This window comes from Papio anubis, chromosome 3, assembly GCF_008728515.1.
Source record: "Papio anubis isolate 15944 chromosome 3, Panubis1.0, whole genome shotgun sequence".
Lineage (NCBI taxonomy): Eukaryota > Metazoa > Chordata > Mammalia > Primates > Cercopithecidae > Papio > Papio anubis.
In genome coordinates, this window is record NC_044978.1 from 66,610,675 (window position 1) to 66,629,232 (window position 18,558).

Sequence of the window (18,558 nt, forward strand, 5' to 3'; positions counted from 1 at the left end):
ATTCTCTTATCCGCTGCCTGAAAGCTTAGTTTAGGTAACAAGGGGATGTTAAGAAACTGATCTAGGTAAGTTAATCATGGCGCGCACAGCACTACCCTCTCTGGGGCGTTGGCGGCGGGGTTGAGGGCGCCCTTTAATCATCCGCAGGCAGGACTACTCTCTCTGGGGCGGCAGCGGTTGGGGGTGTGGTGGGGTGGGCGCGACCATGTTAATTACCCACAACTGTGTTGACTCAAGGCCTTTGTCATTAAATCTGTACTGAATAAATGTCTGCAGCACGGGTGGCTGCTGCAATTCTTTCTGAGTGGCCCAGTCCCCAGCCCACTCTTCCGTTGGATATCTGTGTCTGAGTGCATTTTTTCATCGGTCACTTGGTTAGGGTCTGCGGGTCAGACCCGCAACACAGCGTGTGGGGTCTCACTCTGTTGCCCAGGCTGGAGTGCAGTGGCACAATTCACTGCAGCCTTGAACTCCGAGGCTCAAGTGATCTTCCCGTCTCAGCCTCCCAAAGCTCTGGGATTACAGATGTGAGGCACTGTGCCCAGCATTAGTATTTTAATGTTGTTATATTGTTAAACACAGCTAATGGGAATTGTTTGATATAAAGAAAAGAAGTGGGAAGACATGCTCATCTCACTATTGATCATATCTAGGACATTAACTAGATTTTTCACAAACCACATAGCTTAGGCCTCTCTACTACTTAGACTACACCCAGGCTCAAGCTTTTTTAGGGAAGTAAGCATTTTAAAAGCCTAAATGGTGCCATAAAATGTCACAAAATACTTACCAGCATAAACATATGCCTAATATTTCCATATAAAAGGTTTAATTTATAAAATAGTCAAAATCAAATTTGTGTGAGCTGTTTTCAGTCCTTATGTCTAGCATTTTCCCCCTTCTAATAAGTTCATCTCCAGATTTAATTAACAATCAATCTCTAATCATTTATGGTTAAAGATTTCTAAAGTCAGCTTTTGTTGTTTTTAGGAAACATTTGTCTGCTCCATTATAACTTTTCTTTTGTTAGAACAGAACTTACAGGCTGGTTATGGTAGCTCACGCCTGTAACCCCAGCACTTTGGGAAGCCCGGGTGGGAGGATTGCCTGAGCCTCAGGAGTTCAAGACCAGCCTGGGCAACGTGGTGAAATCTCATCTTTAAAAAAAAAAAAAAAAAAAAAATTAGGTGTGGTGGTGCACACCTGTAGTCCCAACTACTCGGGAGGCTGAGGTGGGAGAATCACCTGAGCCCAGGCAGGTCAAGACTGCAGTGAGCTCTGATGGTGCCACTGTACTCCAGGTTGGCCAGCAGAATGAGATGCTATCTCAAAATGTAAATGGAATTTATGGTGGTAAAGTTCAACATCTTGTCAGACAAAGACTGCATAGTTTCTGGAGAAATAAACCTTCTGGGACTATTTCGAAATGGAATCTAGAAGACAGTGCATTGATATAGAGGTATATTTACAGATATATTTCTACATTAATAAAGTAAAGCATAATATCCTTTATAAATTAATGTCAAGCCTAGCCCAGACACTCAAAGCCTGAATTCTGTACCCACATAATCAACAGTCTATGGAAACTCTGGGAACCATGCCACTGGTCTCCAACCTAGCATAGTTGAATAATGACACATTCTTTTAAGAAGCAGTCATCCAGGAAATAAGTGGGTCACAAAGCAAACCAGTAAAAGGTCCATAACTTGTTTTATGAATGAAGAGTATAAGGTACTAGCCAAAGGTACAGCTCCCTTATGAGTATGTTATAATTTCTCATGCTTTAGTTTTTATCATGTGATGGATAGATATAACAGAACTCTAACAGGAAAAAAGTAATCATGTCGTCATAAGAATATTGTCCATGTCATCTCATAATTGTTTTTAATATATTTTTCTATATTTATCCCTATTCCAAGATCAGATCTTTCCACCTGTCCCTCCCCAACAAAAGAAAAAAGAAATCATAGACAAGAAGACACAAAGAAATGGGAGACAAGAAAACACAAACTAATCAATTTTATTCATACTACTCATGAAAAGCAATTACATTTTTACATAAAATCATTAACACATACAATAGAAATAAGAGTAATACATCTGATTAGAAATACAATATCAGAAATAGATTTTAAAACAGCATACTGTAGTGATGAAATTTATACTGTATTTTCTACTTATTTATAGCAGCATCTGTAAGATTCTTCTATTTGTTCATAGTCAACTAGCAGCAAAATACTTTAAATTACAGAAATTCAGTAGATGTTTCCCTCCAATGTTTCATTCATACAGAATTTATCACGTTAACCAAACAAAACCACTTCTATGTCCTAAAGAGAAAAGGTGGGAAAAGATTGCATCAATTACCGGCTCCCCCCAAAAAAAGAAACGAGGGAGAAAGGATGGAAGCTAGAAAAATTTTGCATGCAATTACTAAAAAATACATTCTCAACCACTTTGACCAATTATAGGAAGATTTTGTGAAATCTACGTGTGTGTGTTAGTGAAAGTTATGTTAACTTTATTTTCTGACTTTATACTGCAGTTGAAAAATATGTGGAAGTTTCCAGGAGGTCTGTCAGAGCCTGGAGAAGATATTGGTGTGTATCTTCCATGTTTTTAATTGGCTTGAAAATGTTGAGGAAATTAATGTGTTTATTTTCCTGATTTATAGCTAAGAATAAAAATTTAAATTTTCTAATTTGTTCAGACTAAGTCAGAACATTTCAGAAATGACCTCAGAGCTGATATAATTAGCAGCACAATTTCTAATATTACAATTTATTCCATTAGTAGAAATAATATCATTAGGAACATACCACCTATTCTTCTGTTTATGACTGCTTCTGGATTAATTTGTCTGAAATGGAGAAGTTTTGGATATACATCAGTAAAGTTTAGCATTAAAGGTTATTTTGGATACAACTAATATTGTTGTTGGAATTAAACTATGAGGAAACAAATTCCTGACCATTCCATCACGGAGGATGAATAGTAGCCTTTAAATGAACTTTGAAATAAATATAATGAAGTCAATTATAGAGCAGTGGTAATGTAATTCTTCACTTCATGAAAATTGTATCTACTATTTATTTTTAATAGTCAGGAAGCCAAAACATAGTAAAATGTCATATAAGAAAGTCTCAACTGAGAAATAACCCCCTAACACAACTTACTGAGCTCAGTATTTAAGACAGGGAAATATAAAATAAGTTAAAAATTATTTATGTCACTGATTTACAGGAAATCAAAAAATAGAAACCAAATTTTCCTACCTATTCCTTAAACCATTGGATCAAATTCAATGTGTATCATAACAAATTAATATATTTTTTTGATACCAATATTATTTCTCCATGACCTTTTCCTTAATATGCATGTCCCCTATTCTATTTAGCCAACAATGATATTAAGGCAGTTTTCTAAATTGCCTTTAAATATTTTATTTAAAAATGTCTATATACTTAAAACTTGATTTTTAAAACTTTTACACAAACCAAAATACCGTATGTACATTATATAGCCAACTCCTAACAATCCATCAGAAAATGGATTGCATTAAGATATATCTCTAGTCAATCTTGGTTTCAGGTACTTACTGACCTTTTGCTTAGTTTATGCTTACTGTTCTGTTGATATAAAAGATGATTTTGTAGTGGTGCGAATGCTGAAAGAGAAGGCTATTTGTTCTACAGTCTAATTCTCTCACACTATCCACTGGTGCCATGTGACAGCAGGGCATGTGAGCTAATTAAGCTTATGTTTTGCATCCTTACCCAATTCATATTGGGCAAAAAGCAGTCTGCAGGTTTGCAAGGTTTCCTCTCTCCTGCATCTTGCCTTTTCAAATGAATTGATTTTTTTCATGTGAACTTTTATGGGTCCTCTGAATTTCAGCTATACTTATTTGTAGATGTCACTGAAGAAACACATATTTCCAAGCCAAATACGTATAATTTCAGGCCTAAGTATACTCCAGAATCCTTCTTAAAGTCCAGATAATTAAAAATTCACTACCTTTTTTTTAAAAAAAAAGAAAAAAAAGTGTGGTTGTCACAACAACCCACCTATCCAGAGACCATATGGAATTAAAAGCTCTCAGTCATGTGGAATTAAGAAGAAAAAACTGCAGTTGGCGTTAGCCATATTTCCCAAGCTTAGTATAAATTAAGCTTTGCCTTAAAATTAATAAAACCTTGAAAGCAGCTAGAAATGAAAACTGACAGTAGAGGTCTGAAAGACTATATCTATATGAGGGCATTTCTAACTCAACATAAAACAAAAGATATTCTTAATGATGAAGCTGAATCACCTAATAATTACTGAAATTTTTTAAACTCTGTATTTAGGAAAACATGCAATGTCCTTTAGGAATACTGCCATCACAAACAGTTAAATATTTATATTGGCTCAAACAGTAAACTCTAGTTAACTGGGAAACACATTTGTTTGAAATCCTTCATTCTTTCATAATACTAGGTAAATGAAGAATTGTTATCCATAGTGTTTTTTTAAAAATCAAGAGGGTCATATAGAAAATAGAATGCAACCCTCAAGGCTTTTATATAAAATAATACCCTAAGAGTATAAAGGTATCCACAAGATTAAAATTGACAAACTGCCTTCCTAAAAAATCATATTACCACTGGCAGGAAGAGAATCTCCTGCATTAGCCAGAGAACTATAAAACAGCTGAGCCTTATCAGAGATCATCAGTGCACTAGAGTCAGAGGGAAACACCAGGAAAACCCACATTCTGCAGATTATTTCCCATTATATTTTATTTCAATCTAATTCTATTATTAAATATAACAAAATAGAAATAACAAATATAAACTCCATTTCATTATTGTCCTGTAACTAAACAAAACAATACAACATATTTAAACATATCTCTTCATCAGCAAAAATAAAACAAATCCTCTTAGTTTTTCCTATGTTCTTCAAACCTATAAAACAGCAAATGTTATTTCAGTTTAGCTTACAGTATATTAAAATAATAAAAAATACAACAGAATAAAGCACACTATCCTGATTTCATCTTGAAATCTTTGGGGAAGAAATCCATCTCGAGGTGGGTCTCCCATACTCTGGAGACAAAAGCACTTATTTGCCCATTCAAATTTCAGTCAGTTAGTGATTTAAGTTAAAATGATCAAAACTACTCAGGCAGTGCTGATTTTCAGTCAGCTGCTATGGTGACTGCTGAGCAGGGCAGATTTGCTCACTACCCCCGTCCGGTGCTTCCACAGCATAGAAACAGCATAGATCATAAGCTACACGCTGAACTTTTGATTAGTGGTACTAAGAGCTAAATAGGATCCCCATAATTTATTTTCAAACATAAAGAATGAAAGTGGACATTTAAACAAGTTAGGAGATGTTATATCAAATTTAAGACTAGTGCTACTATCTTTAATAATAAATTTAATAACAAACATGTATTTCCCCATAATTATTTTTCAAAGCATAATGAATAAAAATGGACTTTTAAACATGTTAGGGGATATTTTATACAATTTAAGACTAGTGCTACCATCTTTAATAATACATTTAATAATAAATGTATTGAATGTCAGAGTAAAAATTACTTTTCTTATTAAGGAAAATTTCTCCCTTTTTTTGAGACAAAGTGTCACTCTGTCAACTAGGCTGGAGTGCAGTGGCATGATTATGGCTCACTGCAGCCTTGACCTCTTGGCCTCAAGTGATCGACCCTCCCACCTCATCCTCCCAAGTATCTGAGACCACATGTGCATGCCACCATGCCTGGCTAATTTTTGTGTTTATTTGTAGAGACGGGGTTTCACCATGTTGCCCAGGTTGGTCTTGAACTCCTGGGCTCAAGCGATCTTCCTGCTTTGGCCTCCCAAAGTGCAGGGAATATAGGCATGAGCCACTGTACCCAGCCTAGATTTTTCTTTTATGCTTTCAGTTATTTCTAACCATGTTTAACCTACGGGCAAATCTCAATTGTAAGGGAAGTCAGCATGTAATTAAAAAATGGCAGATAAATGCCTTATGTTTTAAAACATTATACTCTTTCTATGCATCTTTCCATAGCTATTAGAGGGAAAATACAAGAGCATATCCAGGGGATTGGTAAGAGTCTATAGTCAGAGAACATGGGAATTGAGACATGTTTCTGTGACTTCCTCTTCTTTGCATATTTTTCACCAGTAGGATTACTGTAAGGGCAAATATCATTTACTATTTGACAAACAAGAAAAATGGAGGCAAAAAGAGTATTGGAACAAAAATCTCTGTGACAATTGTGAAGCTTTCCAGCAAAGTGGTAGAGGAAGGCAGCTTTCTAAAGGGCTTCTCCTAAATGCCTTGGGAGACAATGACAGAGCATCACAAAATTAGAGAAAGCCCAGTTAGAGGGTCCATCTGGATGTGTAGAAAAAGCTGCCACAAAAATATATTAATGGCAATAAAAATCCTGCCACAAAATTTGCATTTAATTGAAAAATGAACCTTACAAAATGTGAAAACCTTTGTTGAATTATAGAAATATTTATATTCCAAGTTTTTTGAAAACTGATGAAATACCTCCAGCATTTCGGTGTTCAAGAAATGAATCTAAGTTCTTTGGAATATTATCTCGAGAAACGAAGGAACTGCAGCCATGCAACATGTTTTAACTTTTCAATCTATATTTTTACCTTTTTGAAAACAGAGCAGCAAGAACTTAAAAAGAGCTGACCCCAAAAATGTACAGGTAGATAAGCCTTCTAGTAGCAGCCAAAGAAATATTCAGCATTTCAAAAGCTTCTTCAATTTACAGTGGTAAGAAAATATTTTGGGATTTCTTGATGTCCACAAGGCAAAGAATTTGTATTGAAAACTACTTTGTTAGGATAATGTTTTGAGTCTTTACATGATGCTACTTTAGCTGAAAATCTTTGATGATACAGTTTCTAAAAGTGTAATTATTATTGATTTGTTCATCTCTTTTAAATGTAGGAGACACAGCAGTTCGAGAAGTTTTTGAAGAGACTGGTATAAAATCAGAATTCAGGTCCCTCCTAAGTATTCGGCAACAGCACACAAATCCTGGAGCTTTTGGGAAGTCAGATATGTATATCATCTGCCGCCTAAAGCCATATTCATTCACAATAAATTTTTGCCAGCATGAATGCTTAAGATGTGAGTGGATGGATCTCAATGACCTGGCCAAGACTGAAAATACAACTCCCATCACCAGCAGAGTTGCTAGGCTGCTGCTATATGGGTACAGAGAAGGGTTTGACAAAATTGACCTGACTGTGGAAGAACTTCCAGCAGTCCACACAGGCCTGTTTTATAAACTCTATCACAAGGAACTGCCAGATAATTATAAAACTATGAAAGGAATTTATTAAATTCACATTTATATGTTTAGAAACATGTAGACTAATGAATGATATAAGAAACAGTGGATATTTTGCATTGATTAAATATCTGGCTGTAACTTTCTAATGTATATGATTTCCATGAAGAAATTTTGTTTCTAAATGTGCACATTTTAAAAGCCTCTTTCTGAATAAAGCAAATGCATGAAAAAGATCATTGCTCTAGGTAAGCTTCACTGGGTAACAGCAGATGCTATATAAAAGGGGGAAGTCTATACATTTTTCAACAATTTTTGTTTTCTTTACTGGGACAATGGTTACATATTTTACTACCAGATAAAAAGTTGTTTGACCAATTATCCAAACTAAGCTATACACATTCATTTTCTTTTACTCTCATTAACAAATTTCTAAAATATACTTCTTCTTTCATGTGAAATGAGATTAGATGTGGCCATTAAAATCAGCTCTTAGCAGACATTGGAAGAAAAAGTATAGCTTTCTGCCCAGGTCCTGTTTTGGATCCAAGTTTATACTGCCCAGTTCGTTTCAGTGCCACATACCAACTGGTGTATTTCCTTGACCGGTAAGTATTGTAGTTATTAGATTCCAATCGTTCAAAAAAGAAACACTCATCCGTAACACATTTCTGAAAAATAAAGGAAGAATTACTTGTTATTATTATTATTACACTTTTCATATTAAATATTTATGATAGTATAATGCCTATTCTGCTCAAGCAGCTGCAGTGGTGTTGGGTTCAGCAGGGCAATCAAACTAACAAGATTCAGTGGGCCAAAATGTGACACAGACTAGTTCTGAAGAAGGACACAGGCCGGGAACACAGCATGTCAGCAGGACAGCATCAAGTATGTCACTTCAGTAGGAGTTCAGAGACCATTCTCCAGCTCCAAAACAGACAGATCAGGTGTTAAACACAAGGAGGGACATACCCAGTAAGAAGAAGTATGCTATGGGAAGCCCAAAGCTGTAGCTTCCAGCAGTATTTATGATCCATCCACACTCCTCCCAGTCCCAAGGCAGGTAACCAATCAGGGATCATTTTTACTTTTATCAGAGATACAGTGAAGCACTAGCAGAAGGCTAACCCATTGTAATCTTTCCATACAGAAGAAGGAGATTTGTTAATACTTTGCTCACAAGCAGAATTAATTCCCCAAATTTTGACAAAAATTTTTAAGTGGCTAATGTTGTTTTAAGGTATAATAATGAATAGTTTATTGTATAGAAAATAGCTATTGGCATATAATGCCAAAAATAATATTGGAACATTATATTACATATGATTAACAATCTGTAAACACTGTTGGACAATGAGGAATAAGTAAGTATCATATTGATTTCTGGCAGTCTCTTTCAGGAGGAAGGGACTTTGCATTTTAATTTCAATTCAACTATTGATCAGAAAAAATAGGATAGCTGGCTTTCAAAAAGACCTGGAAATAATACTCCAAGTAATGGAAACTAATAGCTACCACATTATCTAAGATAAATGTTCAAAAAGCAACTTCACAGGGTAGCACTGATGATACTTACTGACCTCAAAGGGGAAAAATCAATTTATTCACTTCAAAAGAAAAAAAGGAAAAATCATTTTTATATTATAATTATGTGTATATATATCAATTGAATGATAAACTTATATAGAAAACACATGTAAATTTTATCTAAACACATAAATATAAGATGTATACAGAGGTATATAAATATATGGTTTTGTATTAATACCACATTCCAGTTTATTTCTATATACTCATATAGGAAACTTCAGGTTTGGAAAAACCCACATTAAAAAGACTTGAACCTTTTCCCAGATTCCTTGGTTCTAAGATAAGGCAAACAATGGCACAAATTGTGACAAGAACATAAATTAATTGGCAAAACAAGGAAAAGAGCTGGCATAATAACAAAAATGAAAAGTAAAGCCTGGGAAAGAACTAAAAGTGACTAATATGTCTCAGCCATCTAAAGTAAGGGTGTGGTATTGATCCTGTAATCTTCTAGAGATAAGAATGTTACTGGATATTTACTTGGTTTTAATATTTTGACCACTGTTAGTGGATTTAGAGGCGGAGTCTCACTCTGTCGCCCAGGCTGGGTACGTGGCGGGTCTCAGCTCACTGCAGCTCGCCTCCCAGGTTCACGCCATTCTCCTGCCTCAGCCTCCCGAGTAGCTGGGACTACAGGCCCGCCTTCGCCCGGCTAGTTTTTGTATTTTTATTGAGGCGAGGGGTTTCACGTGTTAGCCAGGATGGTCTCGATCTCCTGACCTCGTGATCCGCCCGTCTCGGCCTCCCAAAGTGCTGGGATTACAGGCTTGAGCCACCGCGCCCGGCCTGTTAATTGGATTTTTAAAAACTGAAATAGAAATGTAACTAATTTGCCCATTATGTAATATGTTACTAATAAAGAAACTCAATTTTTTATGATGCAAATAAATCACAGCCTTACAGAGAAGCACACATTGACAGAACCCAGCTATATGAAACACAGGACTATCTTGTGCTGTTCACAAAGATTCAAATGTGATAAGAGTGAAACACCTAAACCTAGAGTAATACAGACCAATGTATTCCAAATCCAATACTTTTACTCTACCTCTAGTGAAATTTAGTGCCCCTCTCGTACGAACTGAAGTTAACCTGTGTTACTTTATTCTGTCATCTTCATTGACACTGATAAAAGAAAAAAAATCTTCCCTTTTCCCTACTCCAGGTTTAAGATCAAGAATAGAAGTGGAAGGGAAATAAAGAGTGAAAGGAAAATTCATAGTAATCATAAAGACAACATGAAAGGCCACCATGGAACTTCATAGGCTGATTCCCCAGAGGTAAACTTAAACAACAGCATTTAGTCATATGTTCATTTGTTGGTATTCTATCAGCTTCCCGGATGCCCCACCTTGCTAGCTGGCACTCCCTACAATGCTTGGCATACTGGAATACTAACTATGCCAATAACATTTGCCTTTTCAGCCAGTTCCTAATATTTCAGAGAAAAGAAACAGTACCAGGGACTAAGTGGACACATGATAGAACCCACAGCTTATTAATTAATTAATTTACTTATTTATTTATTTATTACAGAAGTTATTTCTACTTTTGAAAAAAAACAGTGGAGGGAAGGAAAACTTACATCTGTGCTGAATGCTTAGCAACGTAAATTTACTAAACAACTGTTTTGCTCTTGAAAACAAACTGCATTTTTTAAAAAATGAGTAGTAGGGTCAAAATTTAGTAGTCAAGAAAAGTAGATGTTTAACAGAGCAACATATATACAATTTTCAATTATCTCCATTCTAAGTTTCCAAGTCATCTTCCGTGACTGTGATCTCAGTGTTCCTATTAAAACTGGTACAATATAATTTTATTAATCTTTATAAACATATTTAAAGAACTCTTTTCCTATTCTCAGTGTTTGCTCAGCATTTCAAACTTCGGATAAAAAGTGGTCTTCAGAATGCCACCACAAAGAAAGTGGCTTCTAAGGGCTTATAACAACTTGTACCTTGTTTCCAAGGCCTTATTTTATATAGGCCTAAGAGCTGAGAAATCCCTTAATGCATGATTATTGACTGCTTTTATGCATATACTTTTCTTTAAAAGTCACAACAATATTTTAACATTATTATACTCATTAACAAATGAGGGGGCCGGGCGCGGTGGCTCAAGCCTGTAATCCCAGCACTTTGGGAGGCCGAGACGGGCGGATCACGAGGTCAGGAGATCGAGACCATCCTGGCCAACACGGTGAAACCCCGTCTCTACTAAAAAGTACAAAAAAACTAGCCGGGCAAGGTGGCGGGCGCCTGTGGTCCCAGCTAGTTGGGAGGCTGAGGCAGGAGAATGGCGTGAACCCGGGAAGCGGAGCTTGTAGTGAGCTGAGATCTGGCCACTGCACTCCAGCCTGGGCGACAGAGCGAAACTCCGTCTCAAAAAAAAAAAAAACAAAAAAAAAAAAAACAAATGAGGAATTTAAAACTCAGTGCTTTTGGTAACATTTCAGATTTTGGATACCTTTTGCCTTTACACCTACTTGATACCTTTATATCAAATTAAGTTTTCCTTTATTTGTTGCTTTTTTAAAATTGAAGAATAATTTAGAGGTAGAGGAAGCATAGAGTTCAGATAATACATTTATTCATTCAATCTATATATTTTTTTCTTCTAGGCATCTAGGACACATCAATGAACAAAACTGAACAAGATACCTGCCTTTATGCCACTCAAATTCTAGCTGGGGGAGACACACAATAAGCAATAAGCATACACGAATAAATTATATTCTATGTTAGAATATAAGAAAACTGAGAAAAAAGTAAAGCTGAACAGGGTAACAGGGACTAGGAATGGTGAGGGATAGAAGCTAGGTGCAATATTAAATAGCATGGTCACAGGAGGCTCCATTGAGAAAGTGACATTTGAGCAAATACTTGAAGGAGATGAAGGCATTAGCCATCCAGATATCAGAGAAGAGCATTCACGTCAGAGGAAAAGCCAGTGCAAAAGCCCTACAACAGGATCATACGCAGAGTGTTTGAGGGGTAGCAAGTACGCCAGTGTGGGAAGAGTAGCAGGAAATGAGATCAGAGAGGTAATGGGATGGGAGAGGAGGCAGATCTTATAGTTTTGTAGGCTATTGTAAATATTTGGCTCTTATTCTAAGGAAATAGAGAGCCACTGGAGGCTTTTGAGCAGAAAAATAACATGATCTGACATCTTTTTCTAGGATTATTCTGGCTGCCAAGACTACAGAGGGCCAGAAGCAGACTTAGAGAGACCAGATAAAGGGTTATTCAGTAATACAGGCAGTGAGAATGAAGGTTCAGATCATGGAGGTAGCAGTAGAAATGGTAAAGAGGTGTCTGCTTTTGGACATATTTTGAAGGTAGACTTAATAGGGTTTCCTGATGGATTGGTTGCATGGTATGAGAAAAACAGGGAATTAATAATGGCACTGAAGTTTTTGTTCTAGAATGGGAAACTTGCCATCAACCGTGGTGGGGAGGGCTATGAGTATGAACAGATTTTATAGGAAAAGATTAATAATTCAGTTTTGTAAGTATTGAGTTTGAGAGGAATATCAGACATCCAAATGGAGACAGTGAGTATTTACTGAGCACCTACTAGGCAACAGACACATCATTTAACTTTTTTTCCTTCTTTTTGCTAATGCTAATAACCACGGAACTAGAAATTGAAAAGTGCTAATTTATTTGGAATACCAGAAAGTGTGTTATATACAATAATGTCAGTAAACAAGTATTCTCAGGTCTAAAAGGTATGAAACCTAAAAAAGAAATGTAGATGTATACATATGATAGTGATACAAATTTATCATGTGTTAGTGATGGGGCAACACCTCCAGGTTCCCCCAGAGGCTGTCTACATAAAGCACCTTAGTTTGTGGTTCTATAAGTGGGGCCAATAACCATTTATTGATATTGATAATGATGCTAATGATGTTAAAGATAGTGCTGGCAGTTTGACCCCTTGTGCGGAGTATTTGAATAGAGCAGACTCTAATGTAGCGTGAAAAAGCATAATCAATACTTTTAGAAGTTTGTTTTTTGTCTGGATAGTTAATGTACTTTGGAATTTCAAAAAGAAAATAAAGTTATGTGAGATATTTCTACATAATGAAAAACTGATCCCAGGAGATGGTGGGAGCCATGTTTCTCACTATTGGGGGTGGCAGGTTACACACAAGCAAGGGGGGGGGACTGCTAAAATATTCATGTGTTATTGATGGGTTAAGGTTGGAGATATCAGTATGAATGAACTCATATTTAGGTATTCGTTTGTTTGTTGGTTTGTCTGTTTTTGAGACAGAGTCTCGCTCTGTCATGCAGGCTGGAGTACAGTGGCATGAGGTCGGATCACCACAACCTCTGCCTCCCAGGTTCAAGCGATTCTCCTGCCTCAGCCTCCTGAGGAGCTGGGATTACAGGCACGCACCACCACGCCTGGCTAATTTTTGTATTTTTAGTAGAGACAGGGTTTTACCATTTTGGTCAGGCTGGTCTTGAACTCCTGACATTGTGGTCCACCCGCCTCAGCCTCCCAGAGTGCTGGGATTACAGATGTGAGCCACCATGCTCGGCCTCATATTAATATTGATACAGATGGCCAAATATAGAAATATCTATAAATACATGTATATATCCAGGCTAGGATGTACCACCATTTCTTGCTCTGTCAGCTGTGAGGGCTTAGAAGCAAAGATACTTCAGTAGCAACAAGCACACCCAGCATTCCAGTTTGTGGTTTCTAATACCATTCTCTAATAAAATAAACCAATGCTCTTTGGAGAAGTGGCTCATTCTAGGGTGGAGTAGGGAATATATTAAATGAGCCTGGAGCATCTTGTAGACCAGAAAGTAATGAAGTACTCAAAATAAATGCATTGATAGGAGTACATCAAAGAGGAGAGCACAGGAACCAACTGAAAGAGCTCCCAATGGCCAAAGCTGGAACTATTTGAGCAACAAAATAAATAATGTAGTATTGGATTATAACTCAAAGTATAAAATAAATATCTGTGAATACATATTGATATAAATGATTGAATAAATAAATGAATGGAGGAAAATGAACAAATTTCCCATGAAAAAGAATGACAAATTATGTAGATACTACCCCCTCAAGGAGGTGGAGCATAACCATCATCTCGATCTCTTAAGTATAGACTATGCATGGTGACTTCCTTCCAGACAGTATGGTATAGAAAGTGAAAGCGTAACTTTACAGTGGACACAAATACTATCTCAGCCAGTTGAACAAGGATTATATCATGAGTGATCAATCATAAGGATAACATACATCATTATATGCCACAAAAATGGTACTTAACTTCTATATTCTTCCTCTCAAACACTCAAATTCCTATCTACCCATGGAAAAAAGAAAATCAGGCCAGGTGCAATGGCTCACACTTGTCATCCCAGCACTTTGAGAGGCCAAGGCAGGAGGATTATTGAGCCCAGGAGTTTGAGACCAATTTGGGCAATATAGCGAGACTTCATCTCTACTAAAAATAAAAATAAATTAGTAGAGTATGGTGACATGCACCTGTAGTCCCAGCTACTTGGGAGACCAAGATGGGAGGATCGCTTTAGCCCTAGAATTCAAGGTTGTGGTGATCTATGATCACACCACTGCCCTCTAGCCTGGGAGACAGAGCAAGACCCTGTCTCAAAAAAAAAAAAAAAAAAAAAAAAAAAAAAAAAAAAAAAAAAAAAAAATCAAGCAAGTTGAAGGACATTCTAAAAAATACCTCAACAGTACTCCTCAAACTATCAAAGTAATCAAAAACAAGGAAAGTCTAAGAAACTGTCACAGTCTGGAGGAAACTAAGGAGACATGATAACTAAATATGGTACCCTGGAACAGAAAGAGAATATTAGGAAAAACTAAGGAAACATGAATAAAGTATGGACTTCAGCTAATAATAACATATCAGTATTGGTTCATTAGTTGTGACACATGTACCATACTAATGTAGGATGTTAATAATAAATGAAACTCAGTGTGGAATACATACACACTGTCTGTGTTATCTTTATAACTTTTCTGCAAGTCCAAAGCCATCGTAAAACTAAAAACTATTTTTTTAAAGACTGACTCTAGGGCTACAAGTACCACCACAAAAATGAATTTCTCAAGTCACTAGATACAGCAACTCTAGCTATAATGTGTAAAATAAGAGCACCTCATGCATTCCTGTGCTCTACTATGCCCAAATACGGATGATTCATATATACATATCACTTTATTTCACCAGACTATCAACGGCATGTTTGTGAAGATTTTCATCTATTGTTTCTACTGCTATATCAGTGCTTGGCACATAGTAAGTCATCAATAAATATTTGCTAAATTAATGAACAAATGGAACTTTTTCAGATAGCTTACAATAAAAATACAATTCAATGACGTTACAAAATCGAAATAAGAACTAGAGAACTAGGACTGGGGAAAATCCAGACTAGAAACTGAAATACAGAATATGGTTTAACTTTATGAACTATTTATTCCCTAAGGAAAATAGACCAGATGACCCTTTCCAAGTGTCGACTATCCAAACTTGACATCTGTGAGGATCTCTGAAGGGCCAAGAAACCTAGATTCCAATATCGCCTTGATCCCTAACTAGTATTTTCAATCAAGTCCTTTAACTTCTCTGGGCATCACTTTCCTCCTCTGTAAAATAAGAAGATGGGATTAGATGGTCTTTAGAATCCCTCCTAATCTCTAATAGCCTTAGTACACAATAAGGAAAGAAATAAGCACATGAGCAAGTTCTCCTCATATCTCCACAGTACCTCCTCTCACCCCCGCTCTCCCTTCCTTAGGCACTGGCCTCACAATTCTGGTCCACTCCTAATTTTAGATTTGAACCTTATGACCATTTCCCCATGCTCCGTTTACTGGGTTGTTTATTGTTTTACACTACGTTGATTTTTCAGTTTTGGCTTTTGAGGGAGCTTGCTCAATAGGAATCCAAAAGTGCTTTTGCTTATACCACTTCTGAGAATTAAAAACAGACATGATGTAAGTATCAATGTTGACTACTTCAGAAAAAAAAGAAACATCCAAATAGTGAAAAGTTAAAATTAAATTTGATCTTTTTATTTTTTATTTTTTTGAGATGGAGTCTCACTGTGTCGCCCAGGCTGGAGTGCAGTGGCATGATCTTGATTCACTGCAACGTTCACCTCCCGGGTCCAAGCGATTCTTTTGCCTCAGCCTCCTGAGTTGCTGTGATTACAGGTGCGCATCACCATGCCCGGCTAATTTTTGTATTTTTAGTAGAGATGGGGTTTCACCATGTTGGCCAGGCTGGTCTCAAACTCCTGACCTCAAGTGATCCACCTGCCTCGGCCTCCCAAGGTGCTAGGATTACAGGCATGAGCCATTGTGCCAGGCCTAAACATGGTCTTAAATCTGTAATATCTATACATTGCATAACAGTTTTAAGATAGAGTTATAAAAGAACAGTAATTCTCATTATGCAATAACCTTTGTATTTTCTCTGTTTTCTCTCTTAAAAAGGATACATATTCCTCTTCAATTACTGTATTTTTCTCACAAATTTGATCAGTATAGACTGTCAATCTGGATAATTGGGCCCTCAAATATCTATTTTCCTTACCTTACTTTATTATAGAGTTCATGTCATCATGAAGGCCCTTCATTTAAGAAAGTTATTCTATAGGTAAAGTGTACCTTACTTTAACAGAAATTACATGTATATCCTCAGAGAATATACATGTTTTCATATTTCACTATTGTGGATCAATGCAAGTTACATTCTAATACTTACTGAGATATTAATATTTTGTTCAGGGTATATCATGATCTATAGCATTATATAGAAAACAATGTGCAACTTTCTGGCAGATGAAGATCAGTCAAGTTTTTTCATACCAATGCTAACATTGAGGTTGTATGGTGATTTAAACTTAAAACTACAATTAACTTCACTTCATGCAATTTTCCTAAAAATCTGTAATTTTGTGAACACTTAAATCATCAATTCTAATATTTGTTCTGGACTTCTGTTGCTCATAGCAACAAAATTTATCCTGCTATGGAATGGAGTAAGAAGTCTGTTGTGCATTAAAGAACTATTTAACTTCGGCTTCCAAATACAGGCTTTGGCAATTAAATATAGTTACTTTTTGAATTTTCCTTTTTCCTAGCTTCAAAAGGAAAGGAAGGACCCTTAAGAAATGTTTTCAAACAACACAAAGTCGGTAACCTGAAAACACGCATACCATTAATATGTGAAGGTGCTGGGGAAAAAACGGTACACAAATTAGTCTTTTTTCATACTCTAATTGGTGATCAGCCTAACATAACTCTTAAAAACCAAAATGTTTTATGTATCCACAGTACTCTTCTTTCTGGGAGGAGACTAGAATGCTTTAGAAATCATTGCAGGAATCACAGACTAAAATGGAGAAGAACCCAGGGATGTGTCATAACAGTAGTCTGAAAAAGGGCCAGGTAGAAGAGTGGGAAGGACAATGCCTCTGGCAAGTACAAGTTCATAAATCCCAGTTTCTACGAGTTACGAGGCACATCTGCATCCCCAGATGATGGCTACTGGTCAGAACACTGAACTCATACCAAAAGTTGCTGTTGTTGACAGTTTAATGTCTATGGATCTGACTCAGAGAGAAATGTGCCACTTACTGAATCACCAACACCATATCTTTGGTTTTGAGGTGGGGCATGCTTACTTTTTCATCTGAAGATTGACATAGCCCACCAAGAACAATTTGAAAGAGACAGGATTGCTGCTGAAAAGGCATGACACCAAACCACACAAATTGGATGGTAAGACTAGAGATTAACTTGTGAACTTGGCAGGAATGGGTCGTATGACAAGAGCTGAAACATACAACTGGATCTTGGCCATGCCATTCCTCAAAGGAGACTAAGAAATCCTGAATTTTTAATTTATGCTTAATAACCATGGCTTTGTCTCTACAAAGTGTTTGTGATACATTTCTAAGCATTGCTAAATTAACTCTTACTGCCCCAACTTGGTAGAAATCTGTTGTATCAGAAAGAGTTAATACATCCAAAGACAGAGAAACACATTTAAGACTAACTTTCACAAGTTCCTGCTTAGCTAAGAATGAAACTAGAAAACTTTATTTTGAGTATTTTATGTTTCTGATGGTACAGAATCAACAGTTTAGGAAGCTTAATACGTATTTGCCAAGAGAAAAAGTCAGAATTCTGTTTTCAGATCTACTTTCTTTTAACTTGTCTCATCTTTTTATGCACCCTAGTAGTTTCAGAGACACACTTGAAGATAGAGCAGTTTCTGTTTTCATCACTTTTAACAATCGGTCTTTCTATCATTGTCAATGAATCAATATTCAGCCAATGCTTCTGAGATGAAAAACCCCACCGGCGATTATCTTAGAGTCACCATGATTACTAGGGTTATATAGTTTGGCTGTGCCCCCACCCTAATCTCATCTTGAATTCCCATGTGTTGTGGGAGGAACCCAGTGGGAGGTAACTGAATCATGGAGACAAGTCTTTCTTGTGCTGTTCTTATGATAGTGAGTAAGTCTCATGAGATCTTACGGTTTTATAAAGAAGAGTCCCCCTGCACAAGCTCTCTCTCTTTGCCTGCTGCCATCTATTTAAGATGTGACTTGCTCTTCCTTGCCTTCCGC

At 36.6% G+C, this 18,558-nt stretch overlaps 2 protein-coding genes and 1 long non-coding RNA gene across 6 annotated transcripts in view; 2 read left to right on the top strand and 1 right to left on the bottom strand.

The window, feature by feature from the left end:
• The window catches only part of NUDT6 (nudix hydrolase 6), a 31,207-nt gene extending 23,656 nt beyond the window's left edge, over nucleotides 1–7,551 (top strand). For all 3 annotated transcript variants that reach the window (XM_003899158.3, XM_003899160.3, XM_031664299.1), the window contains exons 4-5: nucleotides 2,546–2,600; nucleotides 6,970–7,551. In XM_003899158.3, the coding sequence (XP_003899207.1) occupies nucleotides 2,546–2,600; nucleotides 6,970–7,367 (453 nt within the window). In that variant the 3' untranslated portion in view covers nucleotides 7,368–7,551. The remainder of the gene's footprint in view (nucleotides 1–2,545; nucleotides 2,601–6,969) is intronic.
• FGF2 (fibroblast growth factor 2) overlaps nucleotides 1,991–18,558 on the bottom strand; it is a 73,968-nt gene continuing 57,400 nt past the window's right edge. Inside the window, exons 3-4 of one of the 2 annotated variants that reach the window (XM_031664301.1) lie at nucleotides 7,901–7,986; nucleotides 1,991–4,949 (exon numbers count right to left, since the gene is read on the bottom strand). In XM_031664301.1, coding sequence (XP_031520161.1) covers nucleotides 4,925–4,949; nucleotides 7,901–7,986 — 111 coding nt within the window. In that variant the 3' untranslated portion in view covers nucleotides 1,991–4,924. Of the gene's footprint in view, nucleotides 7,987–18,558 lie in introns of both variants that reach the window. The other variant, XM_031664300.1, reaches the window with a different exon arrangement.
• LOC108586083 lies at nucleotides 9,634–12,992 on the top strand. The gene is made up of 2 exons (XR_001902823.3): nucleotides 9,634–10,188; nucleotides 11,529–12,992. It is a non-coding gene; the product is annotated as an uncharacterized LOC108586083 (long non-coding RNA).